Source organism: Oncorhynchus mykiss, chromosome 5 (assembly GCF_057628025.1).
Source record: "Oncorhynchus mykiss isolate SJ-2025 chromosome 5, ASM5762802v1, whole genome shotgun sequence".
In the NCBI taxonomy this organism is placed as follows: Eukaryota; Metazoa; Chordata; class Actinopteri; order Salmoniformes; family Salmonidae; genus Oncorhynchus; species Oncorhynchus mykiss.
In genome coordinates this window covers 54,916,418-54,939,359 of record NC_143026.1, presented here as the reverse complement: position 1 = coordinate 54,939,359, position 22,942 = coordinate 54,916,418, and the positions used below count along the sequence as shown (strand labels likewise).

General features: G+C 46.4%; 1 protein-coding gene across 2 annotated transcripts in view; it reads left to right on the top strand.

Annotated features, from left to right (window-relative positions):
- Positions 1–22,942, top strand: part of kdm4b (lysine (K)-specific demethylase 4B) — an 87,879-nt gene that overhangs the window by 48,796 nt on the left and 16,141 nt on the right. For both annotated transcript variants that reach the window (XM_090235178.1, XM_036977812.2), the window contains exons 7-14: positions 140–243; positions 3,075–3,212; positions 8,976–9,172; positions 12,118–12,353; positions 12,775–13,010; positions 13,666–13,792; positions 14,658–14,818; positions 15,414–15,624. In XM_090235178.1, the coding sequence (XP_090091304.1) occupies positions 140–243; positions 3,075–3,212; positions 8,976–9,172; positions 12,118–12,353; positions 12,775–13,010; positions 13,666–13,792; positions 14,658–14,818; positions 15,414–15,624 (1,410 nt within the window). The remainder of the gene's footprint in view (positions 1–139; positions 244–3,074; positions 3,213–8,975; positions 9,173–12,117; positions 12,354–12,774; positions 13,011–13,665; positions 13,793–14,657; positions 14,819–15,413; positions 15,625–22,942) is intronic.

The window sequence follows — 22,942 nt, the reverse complement described above, 5'->3', positions numbered from 1 at the left end:
GTTATTTATCCTGGGAAAAGGGAGTTGTTTTGGGTGGTAGATCCCGGTAAATCTCGGTAACCAGGTTCCCACCACTCAACTCTAAATGGGATGCAATTTAGTAATGTGGTGTTTTTAAATAGTTTTTTTTTACCTGCAGGTTTCTTCCCAGGCAGTTCCCAGGGCTGTGACGCCTTCCTCCGCCACAAGATGACTCTCATCTCTCCGTCCATATTGAAGAAGTACAGCATCCCCTTCGACAGGGTAGGTGGCAGGACACAGTTGGGGGGTTGAAATTGGGGTCTGGAAAAGGCCTGTGCCCGAATTCATAAAGCATGTCACAACAGGAGTGCTGATCTAGGATCAGTTGCCGTTTAGATTATAATTAATGGACATGGGGGGAGGGACGGGACCTAATCTTAGATCAACATCCTACTCTGCGACTCTTGATACATACAGCCCCTGGGCTCTAAAGTTTGAAAGCAACAGAATGTTCCGTCAGGGTTAATTGAGGAAGTGAATGAAGTGATGTTACATTCTGCGACCACATCCATTTGATTTGATGTCATACAATCATGTGTGACATTTAACCAATAACACACCTCTTAACACCTCTCAATTTGACCATCTGTATTTGACGGATATTCCGGTAATGCAATAGAACTCATTTCATCACACCACCACTTTTAACCTGTCAAACAGCTCTCAGAAAGGAGACACTCGACCCCCAAAGGCCGTTTTTTTTTCTTTGTTAACCCCTCTGAATGGAACCCTCTGCTGAACCACAATTGCAATTCTTCAACCTGTAAGAGGACATGGAAGCTTGGTTCAGCGCATGCCTGTGTCCCAAATTGGCACTCTATTTAGTGCACTACTTTTGACCAGGACCTATAGGGCTCGGGTCAAAAGTGGTGAACTATATAGAAAATAGGGTTCCGTTTGGGACACACGCCATATGACGCGCTGACTCTAGCACCGACCGCAGATAAAAAAATGAATGGGGGTGTATGAAAGCCTGCCAATCTCTGAGCAAAGTGGAGGTTAATGGCACATTAGATGAGGATGGCTGGGTCAGGAGGCATGCTGAAGTTGGTGTCGATGTGAGGGTGATCTCCTGTCAACCTACGGGATGAACGATGGGGAAATTACAGAAGACGAGTGGATGGATGGACGGAGGACGTAGAAGGGAACGCGCCAACATGTGCGCAAACACGTGGGCCTGCGCAACACGTGCACATGTAACGGGGATCAAGTGTGCTGCTGGCAGCTTAGCTTCTTCCGCTGTCCGACTGACCCACACTGGTCTAGAACCAGTGATCCTCTGCTTCAGAGTACATGTGACCCCCCCTCCCGACAACATTCCAACGGGTTGAGCCACCCAAAAGGTACAAATTGGATGGCTCCACCCGCAACATTTCAAGCTAGCTGGGGGAATGAGCTTACCGTATGTTTTTAACTCCGTTACTCGCACAAATAGGCATATGCAGTGTACACACACACACACACACACACACACACACACACACACACACACACACACACACAGTATTGAAAAGTTGATAATGAGATTGATGACATCTTTATATAAAGACCATAGCTTCACTTCACACTAAATGATGATGGAGATTGAGCCATGAGTCTTGGTTACATTTCAATTTCCATATTTTCACATTTCTGCGATAGAAAATGAATCACTATGTTAATTTTTTTCTATGGATAATAATTGTAGGAGATAGAAACTCTCACGGTGCGAAATAGATCGAAGATTAAAAAAAATTGTACGTTTCTAATGCAGGCATACACAGTTCTCTACTGTCTGCAGAGTTCGGCTTTTTCCCCAAAGTTTTTTTTTTTTTCTCTCCTTTTTTTCTCTTCCCTTTTTTCCGTTTTCCTTCGGGGTGTCGTTATCACAGGGACCGTGTTACCTGGCACACACTGAGAGGATCTCCCTTGATTTGAGTGTAAAAATAACAGCGGCTTTGTGCTTTGTTGAGGCTACAAGAGGAGGCCTTTGATATTGGGACTATTCTGTTTTACCTCCCACTCTCTCTCTTCCGTCTCACTGCCTGCCTGTCTCCCATCACTACACTTCCTTAAGGCTGAGTTCATGTGCCTCTCTCCTCGATCATGAGCGCTAGTCCTAACTAGTCAATGGTTATAGCGAACAGATTATGCCTTCCTCTTGGAGAGAGGAGGTGAATTGATGAAGAGGCGGTTAAGAGCAAGGATCCAAAACTTCTAGCGTAATTTGAAGTTCAGCTGTAGAAAACTTTTTGTTTTTGAGTGCAAAAATAATGTCATATTTCTGTCAGGGGTTGCCAATGTAATAGTTAACACAGAAAACCCAGGAGCGTCGAAATAGAAACCTCAATCATTTGTCAGGCTTAATTTCGAAGAGATGCAGAGGGGACCGGTGAGCTGTGTCTTCTTCAGCCTCTCCGGCTCTCAGTAAGTGATGGCCCTGCCTCAGAACGAAGCGCAACCAAATGCAAATGTTGATTTGCGCGGGCTGGCTAATTCCCTGCGCCATGCTCGCTGGTTTCAGTCTAATTGCGCTTGTACCGCCGCAAATGGTTCTCTAGGAGCCGGCGCCGCTAGGCAGCTCAAGTGAGGGAGAGGTGGAGGGAGGAAGAGAAGGGGGGGGGGTGTTGAGAAAGCAAATCCGCCTTCCCATCAGCACTTAATGATTGTGGATATTAAGAGCTAGCCCTGCGCTCCCTGTTTTTGCCAAGTCTATCTGTCCAAATGGAGTTTCCTTGAGTGTAACTTACTTCGTCATTTTGGCACATCTCCGCCCATCAAAACTTGGGTTAATAACACTGTTTTCTTATGCGATATATGGATATGAAGTTTTATGAGTTTGCATGCTCAGTCAGTTAATGTACATTTAATGTTTGTGTGTTTTTGTGTGTTTCGACTGAACATTTTTATGCGACTATTTTACAGTTTTCAGGGTCAGTCATCCAAACCGAAACAGAATGTTCAGATATGCATTCATGTGGAAGTAACACTCGATTATACCACTGCGTCCTGTTGGTTTAGTATCATAACGTCGACAGAGGGACGTTATGCTTTTAACTCTTCCCTCTCTCCAGATCACTCAGGAAGAAGGCGAGTTCATGGTCACCTTTCCCTACGGCTACCACGCCGGTTTCAACCACGGCTTCAACTGCGCCGAGTCCACCAACTTTGCCACCCTGCGCTGGATCGACTACGGCAAGATGGCAACGCAGGTGGGTCAATGCACACTCGACCAGACGGTCACCTCAGTGTCCCCTATAAAAACACACAGCACTGTAACGGACCGCCATTTGAAGTTGGGGGCGTTTGCAGCTAGATTTAGCGTGACGCCATCGTCCCGTAGCCCTGAAGTTAGCGGTCACCTTGACTAAAGCTAGCTTTAAGTAGTATTTGCGTTTGCGGACCGCTAGTGTAGATTGAAATCCATGTGTTGTACTCTGCTACGCATGCTACCTGTCATCTCATACACAATCATGCAATTGCATACTTGGAATACCGGTTCCACAGCCCAGTGCTCACACAAGCTGTTTTACGCCCTGAGCATGAGGTAATCGGCGCGTGTTTCTGTGTGTAGCGTGTTTATCGTGTGGCAAAGGGGACCCGCGTCACAGGATCATCTGTAAGCTGTGTCACGTCGGCGCACACACGCATATGATGCGACACACAGTCCCTCTTTGTCTCTGCTTGGCTGCGTGTCAGAGTTACGAGGTCGCCAGTTCAGTGTGCTGCGGTAGTGGGCTCTGCTCTCTCTGTGTGGCCAACTGTTTTTAAGAACCAGAGGGCTACTAGAAGCCCCTCTCCTCCCCACACGGTCTCTCTGACGTACTTAACCCAGCCGTGCCCCCCCCCCACCCAGACCCTTCTCAACGCTGGTCACATTCCACTGGCCAGGGAGCCCTCCCTCACAGTTCTGTCTGAATTTGATAGAGACGAATTGGTCAGCTTTGCGCTTTGCCCTCCATTTTGTGTCAGCGAGTTGACAGGCTGCTCCGGAAAGTGCCAGAGCAATGTGAAAGAAAGAACAGCTTGGGCACCAAGAAAGCCATATGTTGTTGTTTTTTCTGTCTCTCTCTCTCGGATTCGTCTGTCCACTCCTTTTCCCATCTTTCGTTAGTTCCCCTCCATCCTTTCTGCCAAGCCCTACTCTCTTCCTCTTGACGCGGCAGGGAAGATGGTCCTTCGAGCAGGATCTGTCACTTTGGGCTGTGTGGCTTGTTGCAAGTTTCCTGTCTACTAAAGCTGAGAGGCTGTAATAGCTGACCCATCTGTCTGCCGAACTGCATTAATAGAAACCAAGACTGTTCTTCCTGGTTGTAGCTACATTTAGCAAACCCTAACCCTTTTCCTAACCTTAACCTAATTCTCCTAACTTGCACATGAATTCTCCTAACCTGTTACAAAAAAGTCACTCCTGCTTGTCAAAACTGGTAGACCTGCCCTGGGGGGCAGTGTGAGTATCCACTAATGCGATACAGCCATCTGTCCTGCCTACCAGCACCTACTAGTTACAGCTGCGGTCCTCTTGATTTTAGTAGTTCCCTTGCAGTCACTCTGGTAGGCTATGTTTGTTCACAGAGCAATGATACCGTGCTACCCTTATCTCATTGTAGCCTCCCAAGGCAGTGTCAATGTAAACCCAAAATGCCTCTATTTTTCACGCTTTGTGCGCATAGAGAACGCTGAATAAACAGGCGAGACACTACACGACAGTGGCGCCAGTTCCCTGTGGGCCCCAAGAACGGAGTGTTGTGAAAGGACGTTCATCACGCTGTATGAATAGAAGATTCATTTCCCTTCCTTTCATCTTTCAAAGAGAATTGCAGATGACTCACTCTCCGAATAGTGATATTTGTTTGCGTACGCTTGTTTGTTTGGGGTTAGAGCTGATGGGCTTTGATAAGGAGTGCTGGAGATGCCGAAGACTAAAGCATTATCATTGTGGTTTGTGTGGGTGGGTGGGTTTGTGTGTGTGTGTGTGTGTGTGTGTGTGCATTCTTGCGTATGCTCTAGGCCGGGAGCGTTTCACTACACCCACAATAACATCTGCTAAATATGTGTATGAGACCAATGAAGTTTGATTTGATTTTGAGCAGGCTATAGACAATGTGTGTGTATTGTCATTTCACTTCTTATTGTGTGATAATGCCGGGCTGAACTGACAACAGACTGCCATGTTAATATCTGGTGGCTCCGACTAGAAAATCAGAGCACAGCGGCAGGAGTCAACGCTGCGTCACTGAATCTGACGTCGCCCACTAAGTTGTGCCCAAATAAGCTTGCGTTCTTTCGTTTTGTCCCCCCCTGATGGCAGTTGTGACTGCTTCCTTATGCAATATGCATGAAAGTGTTAGCGTTTGTTTTTGAGCTTTCCCCAGAAAACCACTGTCGTTCCTCTACCTGCTCAGTAAAGCTTCCTAAATTCATTTCAAACAAATGGAGTTTGTCTCGTGCTGCTGAATGTTTGTTTTTCCTCTGGAAGCCTGCGCGCGTCCTAATGCCAGGTAAAGTCCAGCCGATCTGTAGTAAACTTGAAGGATACTCTCTTATGGGTGCAGGCGAGAGGACAGAGACAGTACAGTACACTACAGACTCATTAACGGTTGTAAACTTGACCCCCCCCCCCCCCCCCCCTTTTGTTTCTCTCTCTCCTCTTCCTCACTCTGTGCAGCTGTTGTCATTAAACGAGGGGAGAAAGCGGTGCGATGGGGAGCGAGCAAGTCATTATTTGAGTTTGTCTGGTTTGGCCAGTGGAAGAGCTCGTTAGCAGGGTCTCTGCAACTGAGGCTGGAGGGCAAACACACACACACACACACACACACACACTTATGAAACCTACCACATGTGATTTAATCACACACCTCCACACAGCAAATAAAAACGCTCACTTACAAACTTCACACGGTCACTATTTCAAGCCTTGTACATTTCCGCATTAGATGGACTTCCATGACTCTGGTCAAAGTTCACTAAGATGTGACTGTTGTTTGTCTCGCCGTAACACTTTCATGCGCGGTATAAGAGAGCATGTTCCCTGTTACAAAACGCAGCTTGTTTCGTGTCTAGTAAAATATTAATACATGCCATTTTAGCAAAGTGGTTCCCAAACTGTGGGGCGTGCATCGAAGGGGCGTAAGGGGGGGGCACCAGGGTCTATAATTACCCCATTTTCTCCCCAATTTCTATCTTGTCTCTTCGCTGCATCTCCCCAACCAGCTCAGGAGGCGAAGGCGCTTCTTAGCACCCGCCTGCTTAACCCGGAAGCCAGCCGCACCAATGTGTCGGAGGAAACACCGTTCAACTGACGACGGAGGTCAGCCTGCAGGCGCCCAGCCCGCCACAAGGAGTCGTTAGAGCGCGATTAGCCAAGTAAACCCTCCCCTAACACGGGCGATGCAGGGCCAATTGTGCGCCGCCCTACGGAACTCCCGATCACGGCCTGGGATCAGCCTGGGATCGAACCCAGGTCTGTGGTGACGCCTCTAGCACTGCGACGCAGTGCCTTAGACCGCTGCGCCACTCGGGAGGCCCGCCGGGGGTCTTTTTTAAAGGGACACAGTCCCTGCTTCCAACTTACTCTTGAAAGTTGTAATAGTAGAATGCAAAAGGTGGAATTTTTGAAAATGGCTAGTGAATCTTCAGTCCTGCCATGTCAGTCACTGCAGACCTTAGACCTATTTATAGCTTGTCAGCAATGCCCAGATGAACTAGCCCATGTCAGCCCCCCCCCCCCCCCCCCAAAAAAAAAAACGTAGATATTGTTTTAATTTTTGTGTCACTCAAATATCACACGAATACACATTAGACATGGCAAAATGTCTAGAATTGCAAGAAAATGTGCTTTATAGCTGCAAAATGTGTAGAATTGACAAGACATTGTGTAGAATTGTAGAAAATAAGCTTTAAACCTGCACACTTCTCTCCACCAGCAAGATGGGCGTGAACAGTTTGTGTCATGAATAGTGCTTGTACCCATAGAAACAGATGTGGCACACACAGGGGGAGCAGGCTGTTCCCAAATGCTGGAAGGGGAATCACAAATATTGGGATTTTTAAACAGGAGCTCTGTCAGTCACTGCTGCCAATGGGACCAGAGACTGTAAACGTCCAGACCTATTTAGTGAAGGATGACAGATGGAACCAGAGCGGTTGGGTGGCGGAATTTTAAGCGCTCCCCTAACGTTGGATATTATTCTAATAGGGGGCGACATTGCCTCAGGACTTCTCCTACGATCATTAAACTTCATTAAGATATAAAGTGAAGTAGGCTATAGGGCTCATTGGTTAGAAGGCCTTGGGGTCACTCGTTGTTTTGGAGACATTTTGTACATTTCTAAATGCATTTTCATCCGATAATGAAGTCATCTAAGCATAGCATGTACTCCCCTCTCTAACCCACCCCTCTCGGAAATGGTACATTTATACATTTCCCTTAATAGTTTTATACGACAGAAATGTGATCTTTTTGGTTCCTACTTCCTCTGGTGCGCTTCTTAATATGTCCCCCCATTCCCAACACAGCCGTCAGTGCAAAGAGACACATTTATCTCCTTTTCATTTGTGTTGTTGGTTTATCGCACCTATTCCTCTGTTCCAGGTGACGTTTTTATGAAAGTCCCCAATCTGACCATGGTAACCAGCCGCCTTTTTCCTTCATCCGTCGGGCCCCCCCCCTTCTTCCATCCCTCAAGTGCTGCCTAGATGAGATGTAGTGTGTGGATATTGGTTTGCAGTGGGGGGGGGGGGGGGGGCTAGCTCTTGTTGTTGTGGTTATTACTAACCCCCCACCACCACAACCACCTCCCTCCTCTCCATCCAGTACCTCTCCCTCGCTCACTCGCGCTCTCTCTCTTCCCCTTCCTTCCTTCCACTTGTTCTGCCTGTCTCTGTCTGAGGCGCGGCAGGCCTGAAGAATGTTCCCAGTAATTGAACATAAGGCCTCTCAGCGCAGCTCAGGAAATAAAGCAGAAATATAATACACCTACCGGGGCCCAAAAAGAAAATTAGTTTTATTTTCATCTCTTGCTCTCTTTCCATTTCCCCTCTCTCACCATCTCTCTCCTTCTCTCTCTCTCCATCCATCCATCCATCCATTCCCCCTCACCATTTATCTTTCTCTCTTTCTCTCTCTCTCTCTCTCTCTCTCTCTCTCTCTCTCTCTCTAAAACGCCTATTTCCTTCCATTGCAAGTAAAAATATGCCATTGTCACCCATTTAGTGTCATTTTGAGATATCTTTATATTGTGCGTTTGAACTCTTTCTTTTTATTTTATGGGGGGAACTCAAATGAATGCTATTTACTGGCTGTATAGTCCTGTTCAGTTAGACTTGATGCCACAAGTTCAGATTTCCTCTTGTTTGAAAAGTCTATTTTAGTCATGTTTCCTGTCCCTTGTGAAAGCTCCCATTTTCAGTTTAACTGGATATAAATCCTTGAGGATTTGAGCCTATGATCCTAGTTTATTTCAACCTGTAAATCTGTAATGCTGAAATCTGTTCAACCCCATTGGCCAGTGACTGTTAGGATCCTGAATAGGAACCTATTGAGAGTTCTGGGGTTTTTTCACCGCCTAGCAGTAGTCAATGTCGACTTTGCGGCATTCTTTGATGTACCGTATACTCTCTTTTTGACTTCGGGTAATTGAAATCTCTAGTGGACATAGAATTCAAGGTCAAAGTGTCACCCCCACAGAACCAATTTTATCTGGATTTAGTATATTCTCAGTGACGCACACTAAAGAAGGATTTTGACCGAAATGTCTGTGTGTGAGGTTCTTGCTGCTGCAACAAAGGAAATCATAAAAAAAAATGTTTTGCAAATGGAAGATGTTGATATAGGATTTTGTCTACTTTGTGTGAACCCCTCCTTTCTCATTGCTGTATCTACCCGCCCCCCCCCCTCTCTATTCTGCAGTGTTTCCACATTGTGTGGATAATAAAGTTGTTCTCATTCCAACCCCCCCCCCCCCCCCCCACAGTGTACGTGTCGTAAGGACATGGTGAAGATCTCTATGGACGTGTTCGTACGCTGCCTGCAGCCCGAGCGCTATGAGCAGTGGAAACAGGGCAAGGACGGCACCGTGCTGGACCACCAGCGACCCACCACCCTCAACAGCCCCGAGCTGGAGCACTGGAGGGCCAACCGGGTCACCTACCGGGAGAAGCTGCTCCAGAGGTGAGGGGAGACAGACGGACCGGCAGCACAATTACAGAAGAATTACTATACAATTGAATTTCATAACCCCCCCCCCCCCTCAGGGTCAATACGAAGGGCATCATTGGCCGTACAAGAGCATAATTGCATACCACATACTGTACATTCATACTAAGAGATGGAATGACGAGGGTTAGGGAAAAAACTCCTGACCCTAGTAACAGGGCACTCTGAGCTACAGTATGTGTATAGTGTTTTTGCGGTGACCCCATTACCGCTGCACTGGCAGTCATGAGTCACGACCGCAGTCAAATTCCAGGTGACCGTTGAGTCACGGTAATCTCCTCTTATGCACTCTGGACATGTCTTGGTTGTACCCAACTCGCTAATCGACCATCAGGTCACTAATGGCCTGGCACTCAGGGCTCTTTTTCCCCACTAACCACTCTGACATCAATGCAAATGCAATCTAAAAATCACATCAAACACTTATCATCAAAACAGTATCATGCTTTTAAAACTCGCCTCACTGTGATGATCAATTTGAAGAAAAAAGTTCAGTGACAGGTTGAAACTGAGTGGGGAAACGTGGACGTTGTCGAAGAACCGAACACAACGACGCGGACAGCGCTTTCTAAGGCGATGATTCATCCAGGACACCCATGTGCACATTAGCGCTGATGCATAGCATAGGCCTGTATATGAGCCCATGCCCCCCCCCCCCCCCCCAAATAAACAAATAAACAACAACCATGAATTAAAATGACGATTGTGCCGTTATACAATACATAGCCTACCAGCATATTACAGAAGGCAGAAAACCATTCAAAAACTGATTTTAAGATATCTTCGGTACATACTTGGTCCAGCCTAAATTAAACAAATTCAGAGTTAGCCTTACATTATAGTGAGTTTGTATTTGATTTTGAATAGCCTAGTAATAGGGCATTTAAAAAAATATATATATTTTCACAATGAATAGACTGTCATTACCTCGCCACTGGGCGTTTCCATCTCCTCCTCTCTCTCTCCTTCATTCCTTTCACCAGAGGACAGAGAGAGGGGCTGTCAACAGATGTTTCGTTGTGAAAACACAATTTGCTATCGATGTCCCCGACCAGATTTCACTTGGTTTCTCAAATGAAGCACCGGGTTAGCTGCAGGTTCAGGGTTGCAGAGCCAATGGCATACAGAGTTTGGGCAAAATAACAGGAGTGCCTTCCCGACGTGGGTGGAACCAGTGGGCAAGTGGCTTCCGTTCCTATCGGATGATGTGTATTTTTCCTCTTGCCCCTGTTCCTGCCCATTCGAAACAAATTCTACATATTAGTAAAGACGAGATTAAATTGAGAATAGTCTGACGGGTGATATAATGATCACATGATGAGGGCTGGAGAGAACAGCGTGTGTGTCCTAAGGCAAGGAGCAGAGCGCAAGCATTTTTTTTTTTACGACTTTACACAAATCATCATTCAGCCCATATATCTTTAAAAAAATATCTAAGGCCTTCTAAGGTTTGTGTCATTCACAACAAAATTTGTCAAATAACTCTTAAGTCGAGCGTATAGGACCTGTTTCAAATGATCACTTGTACGCTCAACGTAGCCGCTCTGGAATGGGGAAAAATATCCTTTCTATTTTATTCAATTATAATCTTCTTACTATAAAATCTGATAGCCTAATATAAAATAATGGCATATAAGCATATCTTGTCTGCTAAATGAACAAGCCTACAGCCTACAGCATGGCACATAGCCATATAACATACAGTAGGCCAACTCCTATTCTGTTCTTCTGAAATACATTTTCATCATATGTTTCTTTAAACCTGCCGAAAATAAAGAATGGATTTATCGTGACGGTGTAAATGAAATGGATTCATTCAACTTTTTTTTCTTTTGGAAATGCACATGTTCCAAACGCGTGCACTGGCTGCTTGTATTTGTGGAGGCCTGGAGATGCTAAATGTGTTTTATGTTAAGTAACGGTCAATTACCGTGAGACCGGCACTCTTTTGTATGGCAATAACAGGCTGACAACATGTCATGGCTCCCACAGCCCTAGTTGCGGTCTCACTCAGGTGCCAGGACAACGGTCAGGTCGCATAGTGCCAATCACACTGTGGCATTACATCGCCGGGGGAAACCGTCACTGTCGATCACTTTCTCACACACTACAATTGTGAGGCCAGGCTTTGTCAGTCAGACGTGGAAATGTGTGCAGCAAGAAAGCAACCTTTAGACTCTGGTGTCTCACTCTGTAGTCCTGCATCTCTCTCTTTCTCTCTTTCTCTCTCTCTTTCTCTCTCTCTCTCTCTCTCTCTCTCTCTCTCTCTCTCTCTCTCTCTCTCTTTCGTTCTTTCTCTCTTTCGTTCTTTATCTCTCTCTCTCTCTTTCTTTCTTTCTTTCTTTCTTTCTTTCTTTCTTTTTCTCTCTTTCTCTCTCTCTCGCTTTCTCTCGCTTTCTCTCTCGCTTTCTCTCTCTCTCTCTCTCTCGCTTTCTCTCTCGCTTTCTCTCTCTTTCGTTCTTTCTCTCCTTCGTTCTTTCTCTCTCTTTCTCTCTCTCTCTTTCGTTCTTTCTCTCTCTCTCTTTCTCGCTCTCGCTCTCTCTTTCTTTCTCTTCTTTCTTTCTCTTCTTTCTCTCTCTCTCTCTTTCTCTCTCTCTTTCTTTCTCTCTTCTTTCTCTCTCTCTCTTTCTTTCTCTCTCTCTTTCTTTCTCTCTTCTTTCTCTCTCTCTCTTTCTTTCTCTCTCTCTTTCTTTCTTTCTCTCTCTTTCTCTCTCTCTCTCTCTTTCTTTCTCTCTCTTTCTTTCTCTCTTTCTTTCTCTCTTTCTCTCTTTCTCTCTTTCTTTCTTTCTTTCTTTCTTTCTTTCTTTCTTTCTTTCTTTCTTTCTTTCTTTCTTTCTTTCTTTCTAATGAACAAGCCTCAGTCACTCATGTCCCAATCTCCCCCATCCCTCCGTCCCCAGGGCTTTGCAGAAGAAGGAGCAGCTGCGCCGGCTGAAGCTGGAGGAGGTCAAGGTGCTGGCGGAAGAGGGCATTGAGCTGGACGCAGTGGCCTACCAGCGGCAGGTGGAGGAGCGCGAGGCCCAGCGGCGGCAGGACAGGGAGGAGAGGATGGCCCGCGAGGCCCTGCAGACCCTGGAGGCCATGGATAGAGAGGACCGGGAGAGGCAGGAAGCCCTTGCCGCCCAGGACGCAGGAGGTGAGGGTGTAGGGCGAAGTAGTTTGACGTCGCTGATCTTGGATCAGTTTTGCATTTTCGCCGCGAATGGTTAAGGTTCGGATTGGGGGAGGGGGAAGCTGATCGTTGATACGGGGAAGTTCACCCCCCGGAGCCAGGAGGTGAGGGTGAGGAGGGTGGTGGAGGTATCACAAGGCACAAGTTGGCTACAGCGTTAGGGTCAGTTTCCATTTAAATTTGGTTAATTCGGGGAGATTAACTGACATTGCAGTTCCAAATCACACGGTGCCTGATCAAATTAGTATCCAAATAAATGCCTGTCAGAACCAATACGTGGTACAGAGATTAGATAACCTTTTTCACCTTTTGAATTGGAAGGAGCATTGAGGTTCCGTGTTTCCCCCGGCAGTAATCCCTCTCTGTTATTTATCTTGCCGGGTAGGCCTACAAGACCCCCAGGTAGACCTGCTGCACTTGACGGCGAATGGCGAGAAGAAGAAGAAGAAAAAGAAGAAGAAGAAACAACCCGCCCTGCCCTCCGACCCCATGAACTCTTTCCAAGCAGCTTTTGAGAAGTTTGCCACGTTTAAAATCCCGCAGACCCCAAAGCAGCCCAAAGGCAGCAATGACACAGACCTACCAGCAGAGGGCAAGCTTGATGTGAACGGTATGCAGCAGGTAAGCACTGGTGGAATGCCATAGGGTGAAGTTGCCCCTATACCCCACTAATGGTTAAGGTTAGGATTGGTAGATGGAAGGCTGATTCTAGATCTGTACCTATGGGAAACTTCACCCCTGGATCACGGAACAACCATAACACTGGCATTTGAATCGCACAGATTGTCATGCTGTGTTTTTGAGGCTTCCTTTGAAGATTTTTCGTGTATATTTTAATCACGTAGTAGACTTTTATGCAGAGCAACTTCTAATTCGGCCAGTCGTCTCTCACTTTAATTGACCAATCGGTCTGAGCGTCTGCACACCTGGTGTCCGATCATTAGCGTGAAACGTTTTTTGAACATTGCAGATAGAAATCTGTTGTATTAGAATGGTCACACCTTTCCATTAGGCTTGATAGAGTATTGTGTTTGATTTAATCCAATGCATATCTATCTGCACAGCGTAGCCACTGGGCTAAACCAGTAGCTTATGAAAAGGCATGACTTAAAACTAGCTGACACTCAACCCCATTAGGTTCAGATTTGTCAGGTTAACGCAATAGATTAATTGATTATTAATGTTGATTGTGGTTCGAGGTAAATCGAATGTTTATTCCAACCCAGGACCTTACCCAATAACCTGTTGGTGACCTTTTTGTATGACCCCCCCTCAGTCATCGTCTTACTCCAAGCAGCTGAAGATGAGGATGGAGGTGAAAAAGAGTCGCCGGCACCCCCTCAGCAAACCCCCCATGCGATCCCCACTGTCCATCGTCAAGCAGGAGACATCTAGTGACGAAGGTGGGTTCTGCGTGACCACGCTGTAGCACAGTCTTTATACTCAGTACAATGTCAGTATAATACTGTGGCTTTGTCATGATAGCCTGTTCCCAGCCAACTGCTAGGGTTGTTATTATTTGACAAGACGGCACGATAAGGATCTGGGACCAGGTCTATTATCATGATGCTAAAAGCATGTAAATGGTAGAAGAAAAACGAAACAAAGTTGGTCAGTGCTACACTACAGCCAGCAGGCGTCTGGCATTGCCATCAGCAAATTAGGGAATGCTTCCTTTGAAATCAGTCTTAGTTGCTGTATTGTCCGTGTTGCGTCACGTCCAAGCTCAGAAATCGCAGAGGTTCAATTATTGATGGCTGACACGAGCGTTTCATCCTATCTCGTGAATTGAAATAATGAGGAATAAAGTAGATTTTTGGTCGGTTTCTGGAGTAGACAGAACGTCACATTGACACAACGCTGATGACGACACAGCGTGACATAGTGTAGTGTAGCGTAGCTGAAGTCTAAGACTCCTGTCTTTCCCTTCTTCCCCCACGACCTCTCTCCCCTATTCTTTTCTTTCATGACTGACACATATTGATCCCGGGATCATGACTCCGAATTAACTGCTTTCAAAGTGACTTTGAGCTGCCTGGCGATAGATGGGGAGAGGGAGGCAGAGGGAGGCAGAGGGAGAGGCGCAGGCGAAGGGTTTGTATTCTCCTGTCTGGTTAGGTCTAAACACAGTATTGCGGATTGTTTTGGGCCTTGTGTTATATGCATTGCAGGCCGGACAGAGCATACATCCTTGCATGCGTGCTTGTTCTGTGTTCATCCAGTCCCACTGATCTGACTTGTCTTTTTTTCTCCTTTCTCCCTAAGCAGAACTTTTCTCCCCCTGGCCACTGGATGGCGACGTGAAGAAGGCAGGCCACTTGTGGCAGAACCGCACGCCCAACTTCCTGGCCGAGAAGGGTTTCAACGCGGCCGTGGCTACCCTGGAACCCTACTGTGCCGTATGCACTCTGTTCTGTCCGTACACACAGGTAGGGCACACAACATAGACTAAAATAGAACAATGTATATGCTGTCATGGATCGCAACGGCACAAACACCGTCAACATCGCAATCAGGCAACAGTTGTCTTTGACAACTACGGGCTATGTCAAAGAAAGTTAACCGTTTGCTCTGTCGTTTTGATAGAAAGTTTAGTAAAGAAACATTTGTTGACGCACGCCCAAAAAGATATGTAGGGTTGCATACTAACGGAGGTCAACTGTGTACAAGGAAAGGAGGTTGCACACCCTAAATATGCTCCCAGCAATTTAACGGGTACACCTAATCAATGTTTTGGCACGGAGTGCCTTCTTCAGGGTTGCAAACAGAGCGAAAATGATGGTGCCTTCATGTGGAAACCTTTAAGAAATAATAATAATAATTGGCACAATGAACCTTTGGGCACCATGATGTTCAAATAAATATATTATGTTTATTATAATATTTTTGCATTTAAGGTTCCATTTTGGATTTATTCCTCTTTTTCAACAGTCTACGGGGTCTCCATCTCTTTCAAGGTCTGAACTCCACCCGGTAAACCCAACAATATTCTATAACGTCCTTCCCTGTTTCATTCAACTCCAGAAGGACTCCTCCTACCCGACCGACAGTCCCGGTGCCCCCAACCACCACAGCGTATCCCGCTGCGGCAGCCGTACCCATCCGCTGGTCCCCGAGATGTGCTTCAGCGCCGGGGCAGGCAACACCGAGCCGCCGCCCTCCAACTCTCACACGGGTGACGACGGCACCAGCCCGCTGCTCTCCTGCTCCTCCTGCAGCCTGCAGGTCCACTCCAGTGAGTAGACAGACGGATTGACCGTGGCGGGCAGACAGACAGACAGGAGGACAGGTGCCAGACAGAGGCGCAGACAAACTCACACAGTGTTTCTATCGATCCAGTCAAAATGTGGCTATCAGTCAAAATCACTTTTTTTTTTCCCTCTAACGTCCAATACCAACCAGATAAAACACCAAGTTTACGTAAGTCGAGTACCAGCCAGACAAAACTCTTAATACATTTCAAACTTCAGTACCTATCGGCCAAACTCTCACCAAGCCCACGCCAACAAAGCTGGTGTATATTCTGGTAAGTCCATGCCAGTCAGTCTGTACCAACCAGTCAAAACCAGTCATTTAATACCATTACCAACCGGTCAACTCCCTCACAGTATACAGTCCGTACCAGGCAACCAGCCAGTCAATACCAGTCATTCAACTCCCCCACCATGTTTACTTAAGACTGTAATTACTGTGTCTGTTCTCCCAAGTCTTGTATTTATTCAGCCAACTAATGGTCCGTAGTATTGCACGCCGTATTAATTTAAATTCCCATTACATATTTGCTCCCCCTCGGGCCCGAAGCAAGGATTTTTTTTCTCTCCGCGAGGATCAAAATGCCAATCAAATTGTTCTAGTTAATTTACTGCAACTCAGCCTGAACTGACTGGGATTGCTGTGCCAGTGTGCCCCCCCTAAAACTGCCCCCCTGCAGAAAAAGAGGTAAATAAAATAGTTTGGTGTCATTTTTTTACTCGGCCAGTCTAAGCTGCGTAGCCAATTAAGCTTGCCTTTGTATGGTACGGTGGCAGGGAGCGGTTAGCGTGCAACGCACGGGGAGCGGTTAGCCTGCGCACACGCAATGTTAGCCAGGTGACCCTACTCTGATTAGAGGACTTGGGAGAGGAGGAAAATCTCAAGATGTCCTCTCCGGCCTGCCCCCCGTAGTCGTAGTACTATCAAAGATGGTGAATAAATTAAGATAGTTGAGTCAGGCCTTAGCATTGGACTTTTTTCAGTTCATGGCCACTTAAGGGGGTGGCTCTCCCATAGACACCAATGCGATAGCAGCTGGGTCTGGTGTACTTAGTGCAATTGAACCAGAAAGAACCAGAAAAAAACTGTGACTGGTATGTCTCGCTTTTTCTTCCATCTCTGGTACTATTTTTCTTCCTTGAGCCAGATGGCAGCTCTCAAAGTAGCCACCCTTTGCCTTGATGACAGCTTTGCGCACTCTTGGCATTCTCTCAACCAGCTTCACCTGGAATGCTTTTCCAACAGTCTTGAAAGAGTTCCCACATATGCTGAGCACTTGTTTCCTTCACCCTGAGGCCAGGTCATCTGATGCAGCATTCCATCACTTTCGTTCTTGGGCAAATAGCCATTACACCGCCTGGAGGTGTGTTGGGTCATTGTCCTGTTGAAAAACAAATGATTGTCTCAGAAACCAGATGGGAAGGCGTATAGCTGCAGAATGCATGCCATGATGCATGATGTGATAAGTCCGTTCACCAACAACAACAAGGCATGTTAAATGAATGGTGGTCTGGTAGTCAGACCTAACTTGATGAATGGAGATCTGCAATGAGCTCATATAGGCCGAGTTCAGTTGGTTCATATTCCAAATGGCCTACAGGAAGCTAGACTACTGCATTGGATTATTCCCAACATTTTCTCCCCAAACAAAGTTATTAAGAAGCCAGTTTACATTTTTGCTAGCCTATCCACATAAAGACACCTATTAATTACAATAATCATTAGACCTAAAGTTAACCGAGACCTGTTTTAGTGTCATTGAGAACCGCCTCAATTTCATTCAGAGTCAAGCACAAGCCTTCTGTGTTGGCTACATTGTTTAATATAAACAAAGGGGCCCAGCGGTCTAAGGCACTGCATTTCAGTGCTAGAGGCGTCACTACAGACCCTGGTTCGAGTCGGGGCTGTATCGCAACCGGCCGTGATTGGGAGTCCCATAGGGCGGCGCACAATTGGCACAGCGTCGTCCGGGTTAGGGTTTTAGCCGGGGTAGGCCATCATTGTAAATAAAAATTTGTTCTTAACTGACTTGCCTAGTTAAATAAAACATTTATATAAACATTTTATTTAACCTTTTATTTAACTAGGCAAGTCAGTTAAGAACAAATTCTTATTTATATATAATTTTAAAACTCTAGGTTTCAGGAAATGGCAGTTACAGGTTTTCCTGAGGGGAAGTTGACTGACACCCTCCGGACCTCCCCCTACCTAATTTTAGGCCTACATCAGCACCACCTTGTCAGAAAATCCCAGGGAGAGCCCTGATTTGTACATTTAAACCACAGGAGGTTGGTGGCACCTTTAATTAGAAAGACGGGCTCTTGACAATAGCTGGAGCAGAATAGTGGAATGGTATCAAATACATCTAACGTGGTTGATACCATTGCATCTTCCCCATTCCAGCCATTCTTATGAGCCGTCCTCCCCTCAGCAGCCTCCTGTGATTTTAAACATGATTTCTAGTTAGCTACTAAAGAGCAGCCAATTACCAAGTACCCATACCAGTCTATGGCCCACCATTTCTACAGAGGCAATCTTCAGCCGGCAACATCGTTATAATAATAAAAAGTGCATTTGCCTAGGATTTAAGCAGTGGGTGCGCCGTCGTGTGTTCCGGGGGGGGGGGGCTGAAGTGGTACTCGTAATAATTCTTCAGGTTGGCAGGTCTGATTTACAATTTATGTGCTGATTCTCCACCCACTGAAAAATCAAATCTTCTTATTTGACATGTTGAACATGGGCAACTGTCTTTGTTGGCTTACTGCCATCTAATTACTCCAAATTGGATTATTCCCCAGCTTTGGTTAGAATGAGATAGTAATTACAGTACGTTCTTACCACACACACGCACCTCCCCAGCAGCTGTCTGTCCGGATCTGGCCGGCCCTACGCCTGGGCTGCGTTCGGCCCTCGCCAGCTGCTGAGGTCAGGAGAGGTCAAGAACGGACATCCTGTAGAGGCACACTCACCCAGGCCTTCAACACTAAAATCAAATCAAAGTGTATTTGTCACATGCGCCGAATACAACAGGTGTAGTAGACTTTACAGTGAAATGCTTACTTACAGGCTCTAACCAATAGTGCAAAAAAGGTGTTAGGTGAACAATAGATAAGTAAAGAAATAAAAACAACAGTGAAAAGACAGGCTATATACAGTAGCGAGGCTATAAAAGTAGCTGACACCAGGTAGTCAGGCTGGTTGAGGTAGTATGTAACACACACACAGACACACACGCACACACACACTTTTATATCCTAGGTCCATCGAGCACCCATAGAAGAGGCAAGTAAGACAGGGCCTTGACTGGGTTAAAGCAGCCATCGGCGGGCCTATAGCACAACAATGATCCGGCTTCGGGTCTCAAATCAAATCATGTTTATTTGTCACGTGCGCCGAATACAACAGGTGTTGTATTACAGTGAAATGCTTACTTACAAGCTCTAACCAATGGTGCGGGGGAAAAAAGGTGTGTGTGTGTGTGTGTGTGTGTGTGTGTGTGTGTGTGTGTGTGTGTGTGTGTGTGTGTGTGTGTGTGTGTGTGTGTGTGTGTGTGTGTGTGTGTGTGTGTGTGTGTGTAAGTAAGGGAATAAAACAACAGTAAAAATACATTTGAAAAAAGAGGAGGAAGGCTATATAGAGACACCTGTTAGTCAGGTTTATTGAGGTAGTATGTACATATAGGTATCGTTAAAGTGACTATGCATATATGATGAACAGAGAGTAGCAGAAGCGTAAAAAAGAGGGGTTGGCGGGTGGTGGGACACAATGCAGATAGCCCGGTTAGCCAATGTGCGGGAGCACTGGTTGGTCGGGCCAATTTAGGTAGTATGTACATGTATAGTTAAAGTGACTATGCATATAAGATAAACAGAGAGTAGCAGCAGTGTAAAAGAGGGGTTGGGGGGGGGCACACAATGCAAATAGTCCGGGTAACCATTTGGTTACCTGTTCAGGAGTCTTATGGCTTGGGGGTAAAAATTGTTGAGAAGCCTTTTTGTCCTAGACTTGGCACTCTGGTACCGCTTGCCATGCGGTAGTAGAGAGAACAGTCTGGGGTCTTTGACAATTTTTAAGGCCTTCCTCTGACACCGCCTGGTGTAGAGGTCCTGGATGGCAGGCAGCTTTGCCCCAGTGATGCACTGGGCCGTACGCACTACTTCGTCGGAGGCTGAGCAACTGCCGTACCAGGCAGTGATGCAACCAGTCTCTCGATGTTGCTCTCGATGTTGCAGCTGTAGAACCTTTTGAGGATCTCAGGACCCATGCCAAGTCTTTTTAGTTTCCTGAAGAGGAATAGACTTTGTCGTGCCCTCTTCACGACTGTCTTGGTGTGTTTGGACCTATCTAGTTTGTTGTTGATGTGGACACCAAGGAATTTGAAGCTCTCAACCTGCTCCACTACAGCCCCGTCGATGAGAATAGGGACGTGCTCAGTACACCTTTTCCTGTAGTCCACAATCATCTCCTTAGTGTTGGTTAATAGGTTGAGGAATAGGTTGTTATTCTGGCACCACCCGGCCAGGTCTCTGACCTCCTCCCTATAGGCTGTCTCGTCGTTCTCGGTGATCAGGCACTGCTGTGTCATCAGCAAACTTAGTGATGGTGTTGGTGTCGTGCCTGGCCATGCAGTCGTGGGTGAACAGGGAGTACAGGAGGGGACTGAGCACGCACCCCTAGGGAGCGCCAGTGTTGAGGATCAGCGTGGCAGATGTGTTGCTACCTACCCTAACCACCTGGGGGTGGCCTGTCAGGAAGTTCAGGATCCAGTTGCAGAGGGAGGTGTTTAGTCCCAGGATCCTTAGCTTGGTGATGAGCTTTGAGGGTACTATGGTGTTGAACGCTGAGCTGTAGTCAATGAACAGCATTCTCACATAGGTGTTCCTTTTGTCCAGGGGGGAAAGGGCAGTGTGGAGTGCAATAGATTGCATCATCTGTGGATCTGTTTGGGCGGTATGCAAATTAGAGTGGGTCTAGGGTTTCTAGGATAATAGTGTTGATGTGAGCCATTACCAGCCTTTCAAATCACTTCAAGGCTATGGACGTGAGTGCTACGTGTAGTCATTTAGGCAGGTTGACTTTGTGTTCTTGGGCACAGGGACTATGGATGTCTGCTTGAATATATTGGTATTACAGACTCAATCAGGGACATGTTGAAAATGTCAGTGAAGACACCTGCCAGTTGGTCAGCACATGCCCGGAGCACACGTCCTGGTAATCCGTCTGGCCCCGCAGCCTTGTGTATGTTGACCCGTTTAAAAGTCTTACTCACGTCGACTTCGGAGAGCGTGATCACACAGTCGTCCGGAACAGATGATGCTCTCATGCATGCCTCAGTGTTGCTTGCCTCGAAGCCAGCATAGAAGTGATTTAGCTCGTCTGGTAGGCTCGTGTCACTGGGCAGCTCGCGGCTGTGCTTCCCTTTGTAGTCTGTAATAGTTTGCAAGCCCTGCCACATCAACGAGTGTCGGAACCGGTGTAGTATGATTCAATTTTAGCCCTGTATTGACGCTTTGCCTGTTTGATGGTTTGTCGCAGGGCATAGCGGGATTTCTTGTAAGCTTCCGGCTTGTAAGCAGGAATCAGGAGGATAGAGTTGTGGTCGGATTTACCAAATGGAGGGCGAGGGAGAGCTTTGTACGCGTCTCTGTGTGTGGAGTACAGGTGATCTAGGTAATATTTTTTTCCCTCTGGTTGCACATTTAACATGTTGATAGAGATTTGGTAGAACTGATTTAAGTTTCCCTGCATTAAAGTCTCCGGCCACTAGGAGCGCCGCCTCTGGGTGAGTGGTTTCCTGTTTGCTTATTTCCTTATACAGCTGACTGAGTGCGGTCTTAGTGCCAGCATCTGTCTGTCGTGGTAAATAAACAGCCACAAAAAGTATGGCTGAGAACTCTCTAGGCAAGTAGTGTGGCCTGCAATTTATCACAATATACTCTACTTCAGGTGAGCAAAATCTAGAAACTTCCTTAGATTTCGTGCACCAGCTGTTGTTTACAAATATGCATAGTCCGCCCCCCCCCCCCCTCGTTTTACCGGAGTGTGCTGTTCTTTCCTGCCGGTGCAGAGTGTATCCCGCTATCCATGTCGTCATTCAGCCACGATTCTGTGAAGCATCGGATATTACAGCTTTTGATGTCCCATTGGTCGGATATTCGTGATCTTACCTCGCCTAGTTTATTGTCCAATGATTGCACGTTGGTGAGTAATATTGACGGTAACGGCAGCTTTCCTAGTTGTCTTCTGCAGGTCCGGATGAGGTTTGTGTCCCAAATGGCACCCTATTCCATACACTGTAGTGCACTATGTAGGGAATAGGGTGTCATTAAGGACGCCACCTCTTCTTTTTATATATATATATATATATATATATATATAATTCCATTCCATATACAAACTTATACATACAAACAGCAACTTACAGATGCACACAAACAATGGCGACATCTCATCTGCCCAGACCTGCCTGCTCACACCCCCATCCTTAGTGCCTGCATTATTGTTTGACACTTGGCCTTAAATTGTATCGATTTGTTTTTCTAGACTCGCCCATGCTATTTCAATCATAAATCATCAACCTTTTCCAATGTGTTAATGATGGTGGATGGATTGATTTTTTTTGTGTGTTTTTTCAAGATGAGTGACGAGAAGAGACTCATCCAGCCCATTGTGTATCTCACTACGCCCCCATATGCCATGTCTTGAAATAAACAGCCTCTCTTTCTGAAGACAACACTCCAGAAAGTTCCGTCTCTCTTTATTTACCAACAAACCCACTTTCCCCACCACTTGTTATTTTTTTCACGGAGATGCCGAGAGTTCAATTTTAAGGGGCATACGGCATCTGTCAAAGTGCAACATCTGTCAAAGTGCAGCGCCACGAAATGGCAGAGAGCTTGTTATCAGCGCTGTGTGTGTGTGTGTGTGTGTGTGTGTGTGTGTGTGTGTTTCTGCTTGCTTAGCTGGGTTTTGACTACAGTTCAGCTTCGGCCTAGATGATTGTTCTCAACTCTGTTGTTTTCTAAGTTTCAGTGAATTGATAGTCCTATGTTTTATTGTGGATGAGATCCCACTTAAAGGCATGCATTTAGGCCACATTTAAACACAATTGGTTCCTTAGTGAAGGACACACACACACACTGCCCCCCCTCTCCCACAAACACACACACACACACAACCACACCAAGTTGGCCTCCTGGGCTCTTATTAGCACTAAAGCGGAGCTCCCACCCCAGACAGGGAAGTTCATTATCCCATCCAGGAGAGAGGAGCACTGAGCTAGCGAGACACTGGACAGGCAG